The sequence below is a fragment of the Canis aureus genome, chromosome 12, assembly GCF_053574225.1.
Source record: "Canis aureus isolate CA01 chromosome 12, VMU_Caureus_v.1.0, whole genome shotgun sequence".
Classification (NCBI taxonomy): Eukaryota; Metazoa; Chordata; class Mammalia; order Carnivora; family Canidae; genus Canis; species Canis aureus.
In genome coordinates, this window is record NC_135622.1 from 28478539 (window position 1) to 28494964 (window position 16426).

The following is a 16426-nucleotide window of genomic DNA, read 5'->3' on the forward strand; positions in this document are numbered from 1 at the left end:
ATTTGATCCCTTCCACTATTCAAGAGAAAACAATAAAGAAATCACACAACTCGGACTCACCAGGAACAGTTAGAACAGAGGGGGATCTTTCCGGCTGTTCATTCACACGGCTGCTGTTCTGAACCCAGAAAATGTTGACGGGCTCAGGAGGGCCCACAGCCTGACAGGTGAGGTTGAAGGCTGTGTTTCTCGTGACATTCAGGCTCTCGGGCTGTCTAGTAAAGTGAGGAAGTCCTGTAAAGAAAGAGTTCGGTGAAAGAATGTCTTAGATCTGCAAGCAAAGGCAAAGCCCCAAGGGGAATGGAGACTGTTCTGGAACTTGGCAAGAGATTTCTTTATATACCACCTCAGGTCTGAAATGGCCGGTTTTCACGTTCTGAAAGTTGGCTAAGAAAGAAGAGAAGCTTATTTTATTCTACCCAACTAGAATAAAAGTATCCTGGCTTTCTAGGATACTTTCCCAAAGGGGTTGTAATGGTGATTCAGAACTGGTTTTACCAGAAAGGAGACCTGGTCGTGTTGAAATTAGGTGTTACTCAAACTCCTGGGACAGGCTGGCACGTTTTCAGTATTCCTTACCAAAATACACACCATAAAAACAAAGCCACGTAATAGGTCCGCCTATTTTTGAGGATAATCTACTGGGTGTGGCACTTTAAGATGAGTGATAATGAATTGTAAAATCTGTACACTTGTGCAGGGCTGGATACTTTGCAAAGTGCCTTCTCCTGAGATCGATGTAGACACAGTTATGAAATTACATTCCTAAAATCTTCGACTGTCATTCAAAATTGAGGCCATCAGGGAACTTCAGAAGTATCTCAGAGAAAGACAGTCAGTACTCATTTGGAGCATGTGCCAAAAAATTAACAGGTCAAGCTAACTGTCCTCAGGGATTTAAACTGTATTCTTTCGGGGTTGAGAACTCACAGATCTGGTCCCAGAAGGAATGATGCGGGTGTGGCAAAATGGAAATCTTTTTTCCTGCTTCGAAGTTCTGTGAAACTCCTTTTGGACCTAAAGTGTTTCTGCCCTGGACATTTTGCTGGCATTCTGACAAGTTAAATGTCCTCTCAATATTTTTCCAAGATTAACAGCAAACATAGGAACACCCCTGGGCTGATGTTTACATAACTCTGAGGAGGCATTAACTGTCCAGCCTGGCATGGGCCTAGACCAAAGCTCTAAAGGAGACTCCTCTGAGGGGGGCCTCCCTCCCTCAAGCCTCCTGCAGCATTAGGGGGTATGAGGATTAGGTTTGTAAAAAAAAAAAAAAAAAAAAAAAAGTGGGTAGCAGAGCACCCTTTCAGCGGGAGATGGTTCCAGATGAACTTCCTTGAAAAGCCAATGACCTGCTCTAAAGCCTGTGGTGAGGAGGGTCAGGAGAAAGTAGAAAAGAAAGGTGTTTGGATGCTTCTGCTGGTAGGAGTATCTCAGAAATCTGAGATTCAGGGGCCATGGAGGAAGCCAGTGAGTTGGTGAGGAATGACTGCCTGTGGTGATAATAGAGGTGCCTCCTCCCTGAAGCCTTCCTTGCCAGACCCTGCCATTGCAGAACCAGGCATGCACAACCAGAGACCCGGTCCTCAGGACCTGAGCTTACCTAGGCGTCAGCTCACACTCCCCACTGCACTTCACATTCCTTGAGGGCGGAGACCACCTTCTCCTAGTCCATGTCTCACTTTTTACCCCCACCGAGCCCGTCTCATGTCACGTCATGGAACTGTACTGAACCACGTACCCGACAAATCCTAGAGCCCACACGAGTCCCAGATCGAGCTGCTGACCCAGTTCAGGAATATGGCTCACAAAAAAAAAAAAAAAAAAAGGAATATGGCTCACCCTCCTAGGCAAATCACCACTAGACCAGGTGACTGGTATCTGATGCCAGCACTGAGAAATGGATGATGGAATACATTTTGCTTCTAAACAAAAGTCTCCAGATCTCTAGACTGTAAATAACCTGAGGACAAGAAAATCCATAATCTCAGCCTTTTTGCTGAGGATAGAGCTAAAACTTCAAGAACTGAATTCAGGTCATTCATTTATTATTTCCTAAAGTGTAAAAAGAGGATCACCTTGTAAAATGTCAGTGCTTACAAATTTGCAAAGTTTGCATACAGAATTATAAATGGGCACACCAAACTCTACAGTTTTATATGCAAAGCAATTAATACAGGCCACGCTGTGGCCTCTGGACTTACCTTGTACCTCGATGTAGATGGGGTCAGACACAATCTCTTCATTGTTTATTTTCATCTTACAGATATATGACCCATTGTCTGAACGCTGTACACTGGTTATGCTTCAAAGAAAACATACAAAGATATTTACCCTTTGAGCTCCTGTTACAGGAATAACGCTTTTCAACTTCTTTGTCATATGTTGTGTTGAATCGTGGGTGTCAACATGGCTAGATCATGGTAATAGATTGTTGGTCAAACATTACTCTAGATGTTTCTGTGAAAGTATTTTTCATGTATGATTCACATTTAAATGAGTAGACTCTTGAGTAAAGATGACACTTCATAACATGGGTGGGCCTCATCCAGTCAACTTAAGGACTTATGAGCAAAGACCAAGGTCCTCCAAGGAAGAGGGAATCCTGCCTCCAAGCTGCCTTCAGACTCAAGACCGCAATACCAACTTTTCCCTGGGTCTCTACCTGACGCCCTGTATGTTTCAGATTTGCAGGCACCGACATTAACCAATTCCTTAAAATAACTTTCTCTTGTTCCCTCTTTGGTTCTGTTTCTCTGAAGAATCATGACTAATGTATACGCTGTCACTCTTCTTGCCTTAAATGGTAGGCTCTATACCCAGATTCTCTATACTGGGGTATTGCCCTATAGAGGCATTTTGCAAGTTTGTAGGGTTATTTTAAGTGGGCACAAAAACTAGGGACCACTGTGGCTTTTAGGAGTGAAGGGCCACTTTTAGGTACCAGGGGCAACTGTTTCATATCCCAGATGACTTTCTGAGTCTAGAACCAAGTTCCATTTACATACACACAAAGAATTTTGTCTGATTTTGATACCCACCTAATTTCCTAGGGCTGCCATTATCTGAGAATGGGGGCCACCCTTCCTTTGTCCTGTTTGGAACTTGGCCAAGACTCAGATCACTGACAGCACCTCTCCACCTGCAGCTACCATATGCATGGGGGCATGCCAGGATGCAAGTTTAAGATTTTATTTATTTATTTGAGAGAGAGCCTGAGTGGGGGCAGGGGCAGAGGGAGAGGGAGAAGCAGATTCCCTGTGGATTGCAGAACCTGATAATGCTGCTGCTGCAGAGCTGGATCTCAGGACCCGAGATCATGACCTAAGCCCAAGTCAGACACTTAGCTGACTGAGCCACCCAGGTGCCCCTCCCAGTGTACTTTATTATCTCTCTTAGAGTGGGCAGGCCCGGCATTTACATGTTCATGTTCATATTATTTTATTATAGATCACTTTTCTTTTGTTGTCCTTTTTTAAAAAAAGATTTTATTTATTTATTCATGATAGACATGGGGGGGGGGGGCAGAGACACAGGCAGAGAGGGAGAAGCAGGCTCCACCCTGGGAGTCCGACACGGGATTCGATCCTGGGACCCCAGGATCATGTCCTGGGCCAAAGGCAGGCGCTAAACCACCGAGCCATCCAGGGATCCCCATCTTTTGTTGTCCTTATACTACAGTTTGAACACTATATGTTGTAAAGTATCTGCTATAGACAGGCAGCCTTGGCTCTGAGATCTTGAGAATCCTGCTTTCCACCCTTCCAACATGTTCATAAACGGGAAGTTCCACACTACCTGTCCTTAGCTGGGAGTGGGAAGGAGTGAGGAAACGAGGAACTCTTTGAAATGTTCTCAGACACTCTCCAAGAGAGGTCCTTTTCACTGGCCCAAAGGCACTGATTTCTTCTACTCTACTCATCAGACAGAGCAGAGGTCATGGCAAGAGAAAAAAGTAAAAGAAGAAAACCATGGAGGGGTCCATCTTCTTTTCCAGCAGCTTGCTCCCTGATACAACTTATTTATCCTAAAGCAAAATAAAAACCCATCCCTCAAGCTGTCAAGGGCTGAAGCTTAATGCTTAGAAGAGAATAGGAAGCTGGCAAGGTGGGAAGGGATGCCATCCTTGCCCATGGGCCCCCCGGGCAACAGAGAGCAGCTGCCAGGAGAAACACAGCACAGTGGCACCAAGAGCCAATCTGCCACAACAAGGCACCTAGGCCTTGAGGCTGAACACACGTTTTTAGAACAAGGAACATTTTAAATTACAACTTCTCCCTCAACATGCCATTTTGCAGCTTCCTTTTAGCTTCTGATTAGCAGAGTAGCTAAAATACATGTCAAGAATGGTGTCAATCAATGGTACCAGGGTGGCTCAGTTGGTTGTGTTTGCCTTCAGCTCAGGTCATGATCTCAGGATCCTGGGATGGAGTCCCCTTGCCAGGCTCCCTGCTCAGCAGGGAGTCTGCTTCTCCCTCTCCCTCTGCCACTTCCTTTACTTGTGCTTTTTATCTCTCAAATAAATAAACTAAATCTTAAAAAAAAAAAAAAAAAAAAAAGAATAGCATCAATCAGAACTAGGGGAACCAGAGCTGTTTAGGTTAACATTACCTCCTTATTGTTTCTAAGACCAAAAAACGTGACTCTCACTTGTCACCTGAATTTCCTGATATGCCAATCTGATTAGCACCCCACTGACTTAGAATACTCTGTCTTCCTCCTTCCCCTCATTCATGTGTAGGAGTGACATAATTTTGGAATTGCACCTGATGGATGAATGTTGGGTTTGGGAAAGACTCAAGGTCAAAGAAAGGTCAGATACTCTCCACGCTTTAGGACAAGGACTGAAGGTCACAACATCTAGAGGTCACCAGGAAAACATGGGAAGAGACCTCAAAGGGCAAATATTTCCAAATAAGGATCTAGCTGACCCTCTTCTGATGAATCTACCTGGATGTCATGATGGCAGGAAGAAAGAATGAGAGAAGCATGTGTCTAGAATGGTGTCCTGTCCATCAGGAGTATCAGCTAGTGGCTGAATAGTACACCCTGTTCTTGGTAGCTCCTGAAGATTCTGCATGGCTGACCAGTCTAGGCTTTTCTGCAGTTCCAAAAAATACTAAGGTCATGGCTACTGAAGACGGGAGGTCCTTTCCACAGATCTCAAAAGTTCATTGTAGAAGAGGAGTTATTTTTTTGAGGCAAGACTCAGGGGCTGGACTGATGATGAGATCTGATAGGCTGAGGATTGCTGCGCCTTTGAAGATCTGGCTCTGGCACAGGGTCTGGGACTCCAGTATTGCAACAGGCTGGCCACATGACTTAGAGAGCCAGGGATCAGAGTGAAAGTGAAGGCCACAGAGGTCCCTCTGTGCAGGGCAGAGCCCCAGGAAAGCAGCCCATGGATGCATGGTACAACTGCACAGAGGGCCCATGGAACTGAGAAACCATCAGGCCTAAGTAAAAGCTTAGCAGCACAGCCGGGGCTGTAGCAATTAGATGCAAAAGGCACAAAAACCCTAGGAGTTCCTTAAGCCAACCAGGCCAGGAGTAGAAAAGGAGAGTGCAAAGGGAACATGATCAAAACTGTCTTTAGTCGCTCATATCAGGAAGAGGTCAGCAATCGTCTGGGGAGAAAGGCTATGTGCCTGCCTTAATCATCAAGTCCAGATCCATCTTACTTATAGCACAAGAAAGATTTTCCACAAATAATTCTATTTGTTGCTTCCCAGACATGCAAGTTAAAGCTGGCATGCTGAAGGCTGGGCGTGGGGTGAGCTGGAGACAGAAGAGGTTGTCCTCAAGTTCCTCCCTCTCCCTAAAGGAAACAGCAGGCCTAGTCCCTGGAGGTTCACCAGCAAAGGCCCTAAGCTCAGAATAGCAATCTAGGCATTCCAACAACTGAGTAAGAGGAGTTCCAGAAAGAACACAGGAAGGGGAGCATAACTGAACAAAATGCCCCAGAGCTGGAGATCTAGGACTTTCCTTCCCAGACCCTTAGGTGGGCAGCACAGTGGGAGAAAAAAGACCCAGTAAGGGGCTTCACCAGGGAATGTCACAACTCCAAGATAACGTGGAGATCCCAGAAGCTTCCAGAGAGAAGGAAAGCAGCACCACACATGATCAGAACAGCACCATGCTTCTTAAGAACAAATCTAAGAGTGAAAAGGAGGTCTGTCAATCACTTCCAAACCACAACAGGAAATTATTTTCCTTTTGAATTCCATATCAAGCCAAACTACCTCAAGGTAAGCACAGAAAAAATAATGGCATTTTCAGACATGCAAATTCCATGCTGATGGTGGGTGGGCTCCATGCCAAAGTGGAGGAGTGACCACCAAAAGGCAGTGTTGGGGGCCAGGCATGTGGAACCCAGGCTCCTGGAGCAAAGAGGTGCCATGAAGGCCCCCAGCACGAGAGCAAAGATTACTGAGCTGTACCCTGTAGCTGGAGAGCAAGCGTGCCCAGACTTGAGCTATCCTGGGACAGGCATCTCCCAGGAAAAAAATCAGTCCTGATTTCAGAATATCACTCTGCGAGGAGATGCTTTTAGAAAATTAAGATGCTTTTTAGAAAATTAAGCAGACTAACAAATGAGGAAGCTATTAAATTGAAGAAAATCCAAAAGCAGAAGAAGAAGAAGTAAGATGTAAGCGCAGCCTTCTACATGACTCAGCTGAAAACAGCATTTACACAGCCACAGAAAACATTGGATCCTGGGTATTGATTTAACCAGAGCTTTAACATTTTATTAGATGAACTCTGGGGCCAGGCACACATGAGCGCGCGCGCGCGCGCGCACACACACACACACACACACACACACACACACGACTCATATGGATTGAATATCTCCGACAGATACCCAAGAAGTGAATAACCACAGCTCCTTGCTGGGGAAGGGCTGAATGATGGAGTGGAAGAGGATTTTTGAACAGTTGGAGTATTTTACCCTGTGTATGCATCGCTTTAAAGAAGGTATAACAATCGTGTCAGATTTGGGTCAAATACAAACATCTGAACCAGGGAGAACCAAAGCCACTGTAGGGACTCAGCCACCGCGTCTAGACAGGAACCACCTGGACAGAGCTGCAGGGCCGCAGCTGTAAAACCAGTCACATTAGCGCAGCCCCAGCTGGGTTAGCCCCAGGACGGGCAGCAGACACTCTCAGCCTCCCCGTCCCGCAGACCTAGCCCAGCTCCACTGCCGCACTCAGGAATGGCTCTTCGGGAACAGCTATGTTCTACAGCCTTCTTAAAAGAAAGACAAAAGGCACAAATACTGCACAATTCCCCTTATAGGAGGTACCTAGATAAGTCAACATTACAAAGTAGAATAGAGGTCACCAAAGGTCAGGGGGAAAAGGGGATGAGGAGTTAGTGTTCAATGGGCAAGGAGTTTCCCTTTGGGAGGAGGAGAACATTCTGGGAATGGATGGTGGTGAGGGCTGTACAATCATGTGAATAGACTTAACGCTGCGGAATTGCACACCCGGAAGGGTTAAAATAGTACATTTTGGGCAGCCCGGGTGGCTCAGTGGTTTAGCGTCGCCTTCAGCCCAGGGCGTGATCTTGGAGTCCCAGGATCGAGTCCCACATCAGGCTCCCTGCATGGAGCCTGCTTCTCCCTCCGCCTGTGTCTCTGCCTCTCTGCCTCTCTCTCTCTCTCTCTCTCCTCTCTGTGTTTCTCATGAATAAATAAAGTCTTTAAAAAAATTTTTTTTAAATAGTACATTTTATCCTCTGCACATTTTACCACAATAAAAAAATTAAAAATGAAAAAATGTATTTAGAGAACTATAAGTTTTAGAAAGCAATAAAGTCCTTCCAGCTTTAACTACTGACAATCAAGCTAGAATTTAATTCCCAATGGGGAATCCCGAGGCTACACAGAAAACAGATCAAATCCTTTCCCTTTGCCACAAGTTACGCCAATAAATTAAATCTGCAGAGTCCGGCAGCCTACAGGAACAGCGGCTTTTGTTTCTGTTTGAGAGTTGGTCTCCCCAGTCTTTTGGTCTGATGGCTGGTGCCTGCCTGGAATGTTTTATCCGACCAGCGAGTGTTTCCACCTACGTCAGAGTTCCTTACGTCCTGTGCCAGACCGTAGAGCTAACTGTGTATCCCCAAAATTACAACCCTTTTTTAGAGACTCCAGGGAAAGGCCCCTGTCCATGCAGCATCCCAGGATCTGGATGAATGGATGAGCTATAGTTTTAAGTTGGTATCTGGCACAAATGAGGCACAATACCAATTGGAGAGCCAAGCGGATGGTCCAGCCTAGTGACTTAAGTCCTGCAAAGGAGAACAACTATAAGCTCTGAAGATGCAGCCTAAGCTGCACACCATCCAGGACTAGGTCAGGAATGTGGGGTAGGAGGCAGGGTGGAGGTGCATTTTCAGTATCAATCACAATTTTCAGTATCAAGCCATCAATTAAGAATACTCTAATCCGGGCAGCCTCAGTGGCTCAGAGGTTTAGCGCCGCCTTCAGCCCAGGGTGTGATCCTGGGGACCTGGGATGGAGTCCCATGTCAGGCTCTCTGCATGGAGCCTGCTTCTCCCTCTGCCTGTGTCTCTGCCTCTCTCTCTCTGTGTCTCTCATGAATAAATAAATAAAATCTTAAAAAAAAAAAAAGAATACTCCAACCTATTAGCTTAGCAGACACGGAGCGTTTCCTATACCTATAATAGATGTCCAAGTGAAAGAGGAAAAATGTGAATTATTAGCATAGAATGGACCCAGCTCGAGAGGACATCTGGACTTGAAGTACCATATCAGTTATTTCTTCCCTTGTACACACCGATCAATGTTGGCATTTTGAAAATAATTTTTAAGGTTTTCCCTTTACAGGAATGCCTGGGTGGCTCAGTGACTGACTGTCTGCCTTTGGCTCAGTGGTTGAACATCTGCCTTTGGCTCAGGTCTCAATTCCGGGGTCCTGGGATCGAGTCCTGCATCAGGCTCCCCCTACGGAGCCTGCTTCTCCCTCTGCCTATGTCTCTGCCTCTCTCTCTCTGTATTTCTCATGAAGAAATAAATAAAAATATTTTTAAAAAGTTTTCCCTTTACAATATCATTTACATTCTTCCATATTTGCTTCTGTTTTACAATAGCAGGTTACAGAGGCATCTGGCAGCCATCAAAATATTTTGAAGACTTTTCATAAAACAGGAAAACATTCTTAAGTGAACGAAACAAGATATGTAATCATCTGTGTCATAAAATGGCAATTTCATTTCAGGAATATTCAATTTATATGTGCTTGGAAAAGCTTTCTCGGCGTTGTGGACCACAGTTTTTCTACAGGTATTTGGTATTTTCTAAGTATTTAACAAAGTACATATATCACTATAAAAATAACTTTAAAATATATACATGGAGGAATCAAGACCAAGCAGTTTCTAAAATCTTTTAGAAACACTCTCACTCATGATGTTAAATCTCCGTCAGCCTTTCCCAAGTAGGTGGGACTTGTACTTGAATGAACATGAACTTCTATCATATCCACCCCCACCCTCAGTTTATTATTATTATTTTTAAAGATTTTATTTATTTATTCATGACAGAGAGAGAGAGAGAGAGAGAGAGAGAGAGAAACAGGCAGAGGGAGAAGCAGGCTCCGTGCTGGGAGCCTGACGTGGGACTCGATCCCAGGTCTCCAGGATCAGACCCCGGGCTGAAGGTGGCGCTAAATTGCTGGGCCACCGGGGCTGCCCTATTTTTTTTTTTTTTTTAAGATTTTATTTATTTTATTCATGAGAGACTCAGAGAGAGAAAGGCAGAGACATAGGTAAAGGGAAAAGCAGGTTCCCCATGGAGCAGGGAGCCTAATTCAGGACTCAATCCCAGGACCCCAGGATCACTACCTGAGCCAAAGGTAGATGCTCCACCACTGAGCAACCCAGATGCCCATCCCCAGTTTAAATAAGCTGAAATTTGACTGAAAGATGAGTTGGCTCCTGGGTGGCAAAAATGTCCCCTCAGTCCTGATGCCAGGTTTTCTCCCCTAAATCAATCATTCAAGGCCAAATCTATAATCTGAAGAAGAGACCACCTTAACATATGAACCCTCTCTTAGCACTTCTGCACCTGACCTTTGGTTCTCCCTTCCACTTTTATCCCACAGGCACATGCAGGAGGGTACAGACCAGCTCTACCCTCCTTGTCTCAATGTCCCGACGTTCATGCAGTTAGTGGTTCATCCAGTAAGTAATGGATTGCCCACAAATACCATCACAAGCAAGGCTGTCCATTTTTATCACTGGTGGGCAGTTGCCTGTGTTGTGATTTGGGAAAAAAAAAAATCTCTACTCCTTAGGTCTAAAATGATGTCACCGGTGAATGCGAAAGAAAGCTTTCCCTAGTGTAAATTACTTCATCACAGTCTTTTCTTCCTTTGGAAGGGAGAGGGCAACATGATAGTGTTGGACCACCATGGAAAAGAGGGGGTGGAAGCAATGGAAGGAGTAAGAGAGGAGAGTTCCGGGGATCCCTGGGTGGCGCAGCGGTTTGGCGCCTGCCTTTGGCCCAGGGCGCGATCCTGGAGACCCGGGATCGAATCCCACGTCGGGCTCCCGGTGCATGGAGCCTGCTTCTCCCTCTGCCTGTGTCTCTGCCTCTCTCTCTCTCTCTCTCTCTGTGTGACTATCATAAATAAATAAAAATTAAAAAAAAAAAAAGAGAGGAGAGCTCCACTGCATTAAGGATGCACATGTCCTAACTTACACCTTCAACCAGAAACAGGTCTTGTTTTAGGGTCAGAGACCAGACAATTGACCAATGCTTGTTTTCAGAACAGGGGGTTTGGGAGTTTAAGTGTGAGGTCTGATATAGAAGAGGAAATGTGGAAGCAAGAAAGACTGAGAAAGTTAAATCACATCCACAATCTTGGCAGTCTCCACCAACTCACAGTTGCTTCATATTTAAAGGATGTATGCTGAAACAAACCGGTGTGAGGGCCTCAAACTGGAGACCCATCATTTTCAAAATTCATGTAAATTCTAGCCTTTCTTATAATAACACCTCATACAAAAATGGTCCTGTGACCTAGCTCCAAATACCTTGTGTTTCTCTCCATAATTGCTCTGATTCCTGCCAATATGTACACATTGGCATTTTGTACACTCCCTTAAATACACATAGTCCATACTGGTATTATTAATGGCAACTCCAACAAAATTGCAGGCTAATGAATTCTTTTTTTTTTTTTTTTTTAATTTTTATTTCTTTATGATAGTCACAGAGGGAGAGAGGCAGAGACACAGGCAGAGGGAGAAGCAGGCTCCATGCACCGGGAGCCCAACGTGGGATTCGATCCCAGGTCTCCAGGATCGCGCCCTGGGCCAAAGGCAGGCGCCAAACCGCTGCGCCACCCAGGGATCCCTAGGCTAATGAATTCCTGATTAAATTCCATATATTAAAAGCCTAGAGTTTTTGACTCTTCACTGTTCCTGGGAACCAGAGTAGACTTGTTTTAGGACCCACGAGATGTGGGAAGAAAGGACACTACAGGTGTGCAAATCAAGCCCCCTGCTTAAGGGTGACAGCTTACTCCCTAGTGATCCTGGTCATAGTCAGCCTACTCACAGGAACCTCAGGGTCCTCATCTAAGAGATATCAAATGTAGAGTGTTTACTCTCCTGTCAAGAAATTACCGAAATATGTATAATCTTGATTAAGTCACTACAATTTACTTCACTGAATCACCATATAGCTCCTGGGTCATCTGAACATGACTTTAATACAGTTGAAGAATATTATAATGGTGGACTTGTCTCCAAAGCTACTCCATTCAGCAGTGTCCACCTTTTCTAAGAATTCAGAGCACTAAATTTGCTTTATCGCTTAGTTTAGAGATCAAGTAAGAATTTTTTCCCCTTCAGAATGAGTTTTGAAAATGAAGCTGGATCCATGAAAAAATATAGTTTATTTTTCTAAAGTTCTAAAAATAGGATCCAGGTCATATTCTGAACTCTGAAGACATATATCCAAGATACAACACTATCTACTCTAAGTTTAAAAACTCTCCAATTAAAAAAAAAAATAAAAAAAATAAAAAAAATAAAAACTCTCCAATTTAGGTTCTTTGAAATCATCTCATGAGCCCTAGAATACACTTGAAGCTGTGGGTCATCTGACCCAAACCCACCTGGGGCAAGAGGGGCAGCTCACCCATGGTCTCACTGCTGGCCAGGATTCCTAGGCCCAGAGAGACAGCAAGGCAGTGCTTTCCTCATAATGATACCTGATGAGACCAATGTGCCAGCTTTCTGTCTGTCTCTTTAGACCTTTACACTGCTCCTTGGTTATTATTAAATGGTGGTCTTCTCTCATCAGAAGCTGTGTCTATAGCACGGTAATACCTCTGTGGTTTGTAGCTGATGCAGAAAAGAATGTAGTCCAATCTCCTGAGTGGTCTCAGCCACTGGCTGAGAATGGCAGCCTGAGAGACCCAGCCAGAGTTTAAACCAGCCAGAGTTTAAACCAATCAATGGAAAATGTGAAAGCTGTGTTCTTTGCTTTGATGCTAACCAAGCCCACATCTTGGAAAAAAAACTATCAAAAAAACCACGTGCATCTTGTGGAAGTGTGGACACACTAAACTCTAACTGGAGTTGTAAGCCTTGTGGTATCTCTGAGGCAGTTTTCTGAAAAGGAAACATAAAATGATTCACCAAAAGACATGACACTGTCTGGGACTGCCCCAAATATCAGGCCAGAGAAAGTGAAAACGTAGCAGACCAAAGAGGGCTCCACTCGGGAAGGCACTTGCTCCAATGGCATGGCTTTGACCTCATTTTGAGCTTTTAATGACCACAGGCTCACTGAACTCTACGGTTGTACATTCAAGGAGGCTCTGACTCAAACACAAACAAAACGAAAAACCCAAACCCCTCCTGGCTAAAGAGGAGAGGAATAAAAAAGGGACGGGGGAGAAGCAGCAGCAGGCTCACTGTCTACTGTACTCTGAAAATACAATGACTCAATCCCAGGGACAATGGATTCTTCCAGCTATACATGCTGACTTGGCTTAGCCCTGTCACCCCCGTAGCACATTCAGCTGGCCCCTGCCACAACAAAGTAGAACATGGAGACAGGGACCCAATTGGCTGAAGGTTTGTCTCCTTTTCCCAGACTTTGGACTCTACATCTCTTGCCCACCCCAACAGGTATGAGGGCTATCTCAGCACCATGATCTGCAGAAGCCAGGGGTGTTGGGGGGGACAAGTGGGCGAGGGGGGATAAAGCAAATGAAAGGGATGGGGATGTTTTCAAAACTCCATGCCCATGGGGTGATTTAGATATCTCCTCACAGGTAAGAAACACTGTTCCTACTCACTGGGAGGGCTCTTGAGTAAAGCGGGCCTGATATGACTTGTAGGTCGGGTGGCAAGTAATTCCCCGGAACCCATCTGATAATCAACAGTCCCAGGGGGGCCAAGATCAGAGTAAAAGAGATCAACAATATAGTCAGCTATTAATCTACACTCTAAATGCACCGGGCAGTTGCTAACACCGAAAACAAACAAAAAAGCCTCTGTCTTTTAACTTATGAGGCTTTTGCTTTTGAATCAGCAATAACATAACAACAATAAGAAAAGGAAGAGGGGATCCCTGGGTGGCTCAGTGGTTTGGCGCCTGCCTTCGGCCCAGGGCGTGATCCTGGAGTCCCAAGATCGAGTCCCATGTCGGGCTTCCTGCATGGAGCCTGCTTCTCCCTCTGCCTGTGTCTCTGCCTCTCTCTCTCCCTCTGTGTCTCTCATGAATAAATAAATAAAATCTTAAAAAAGAAAAGGAAGAAAGAGCACGTACCTGAAGGAAGCAATTATTGCTGTAACTTCGTCATCCGGATAAAACTGAGTAATTGCATGATGTGCCCCAAGCAACTCCTTCCCATCTTTCCACCAGGAAATAACTGCAATGTCCTGGTACATGTTAGGTATATTGATGGAGCAATTAAATTTGACATCTTTATGTTCAGAAAGTATTATGTGGCCAATCGTATGATTAAATGCAAGAGGCGGTAGGAGCTTTAATCCAGCAGAGGTCACCCCAGGATGAGCTGCATTTTCTGTATGGGCTCCTCCAGGCTGGGCTGGTGAAAACAAGGCAGGCTCCACCTGGTACCCACTGGTGTGAGGAAGGGAAAATGATGTGCGGTCAGCTTGCAGGCCTCCTGGCAATGGCAGGTCAGGCATGGTTTCTTCTCTCACCTCTGCAACAGCTGCAAAACAGAACGACGGATTTTTATCCTTTTAAATAATGGAGTTTTTCCAGTAGGTTCCCAATCTCTAGGGTCATGATGAGAGAGAAATGGGGTATCCTCAGTGTCCTGTGTGAAACATATTTAACATACATGTCTGGATGTATATTCTCATTCACAAGTTCATTCATCTGTCCACTTACCTTCTAAACAATGTTTAAGAAATATAACTCCCCCCATCAAAAATCTTTCTTTTTTAATTTTTCTTTTTTTTAGAGAGAGAGAAAGTGTGTGAACACTAGCAGGGGTGGGGGTAGGGGTGGAGAGAGAGGGAGAAAAATCTCAAGTAGCCCAACATGGGGCTGAGATCATGACCTGAGCTGAAATCAAGTCAGAAACTTAAACGACTGAGCCACCCAGGTGCCCCCTTAAAAGTTGTTTTCTTTTTTTTTTAATTGAGATATAATTGACATGTTATATTAGTCTCAGGTATACAAATAATGATTTGATATTTGTATACATTACAAAATGATGATCATAATAATCTAGTTAGCTAGTTCACTACCATCACAACATATAGTCACAAAAATTTTTTTCTTGTGATGATAACTTTAAAGACCTACTCTCTTAGGTAGAGAGTATACAATATGGTATTTTTTTCTTACAATACAGTACTGTTAACTATAGTCACCATACTGTACATTACAAGCCAGGACTTATTTATTTTAAAACTGGAAGTTTGCACCTTCGACTACTTTCACCCATTTTTTAAAATTGTGAGTCACTTGAAGTCCTTCATCCCCAACTCAACAGCGTGTCAGGAAGATGACAGCACCTGAGATCACTATTATCACTGTGTTCTCAGTCACAGACTATGCCACACATTTGGCCAGTGGCCTTGCAAAGGCTGCTACTGGTCATAAAGACAGGAGTTTACAATTCTTGCACCTCAACATGATCCATCTCTAGGTATGGGGGAAAAAAATCCATCACTCATATCACCAACTACAGAATAACTTGGAGCTTCCAGTAAAATGCTTGCCTGCTGAAATAGACCTGGAAATGTTGATTTCATCTGACCCACAAATATTTCTAAAAGTATTGGCCCACAATAGTTGTACTTCTGGTTTTTTTAATAGTACTTCTGGAGCATACATTCTATGCTGGTTGTTATGTATTCAAACACGCTGGCCACAAGTGGTCGAGACAGGCAGAGGGAGGGAGGGAGGAGAAACACAGGCCTGGCGTTTTGTGGGTAAGTGACTGGGGGTACCAAGAGGTGCCCATCTCCACTCAACAGCTGTGCCTCTGCCACACTCAGGATGTCACACCCTCCCGAGCTCCTGAGTATGTGTGTGCAAGGAGTGGAGGAGGGGGGTGTCTCTGTTTAGGGTTGTGCCAGATATAGCAAATAAGAACACAGGACACCCAGTTAAGCTTGAATTTCAGATGAACAACTAATAATTTTTAGCATAAGTAGTCCACCAAGCACTTATTTGGCCAATGGATATATAAGCAGGAGATTTGAAAGCAGAAAGAAGGATCTGAGAATTTGTTTGCCTGGCTTCCTGCCAAGTCACGCTGGGCTGCACATCTTCCTCAATTGAAGGTCATAGCTTCTATTAGGGAGTCTTCTCCATGTGACTCTTTCATGCCAGGTTGGCTCTCAAGGTTGACGCATTTGAGAACTGCCTCCAGGGTGAATGCCAGGTGGGAAAAGAAGATATTTCACTATAAGAAACTGGAGAAAGCTTGCTTCAAGGTCTCTATGGTTGTGGGAGAGCAGGGGCCCTCTGCATACTTTGGGGGAGGCTATGTGGGTCAGCCACAGGCTGGCCATGAGCCCAGCCATCCAGACAGATGAGTGTGCTGTGATGGGAGTGCTCATTTATTCCAGGAAATGGAGGTCAGGGTGACTCTGCAGAGAGGGGCCTCTGCCTCTCCTGTCACCCCCATGCCAGCCAAATCTTATGCCCAAGTGTGGACCTGTGCTCTTAGCAGGGAACGGTGAAGCTCTGCCTGGGTCCCATCCAGTTCCATCATCTTCCTCTGAATCTGGGGATACTTCCTGTGGTTATGAATGCTCTGGTTGTTTTATTTCATGCCTTCAGACCCTCCACAAGAACGCTCTTTTTCTTGAGACTTCGAAGCACTTAAAATTCACCTTTGCCTCTCAAATCACCTATAGTCCTTATTCATTGACATCCATGGGACTGGAA

At 44.8% G+C, this 16426-nt stretch overlaps 1 protein-coding gene across 1 annotated transcript in view; it reads right to left on the minus strand.

Annotated features, from left to right (window-relative positions):
• MERTK (MER proto-oncogene, tyrosine kinase) overlaps positions 1–16426 on the minus strand; it is a 111864-nt gene that overhangs the window by 68617 nt on the left and 26821 nt on the right. The window contains exons 2-4 of the mRNA XM_077843310.1: positions 13817–14228; positions 2205–2305; positions 61–234 (exon numbers count right to left, since the gene is read on the minus strand). Of these exons, the coding sequence (XP_077699436.1) occupies positions 61–234; positions 2205–2305; positions 13817–14228 (687 nt within the window). The remainder of the gene's footprint in view (positions 1–60; positions 235–2204; positions 2306–13816; positions 14229–16426) is intronic.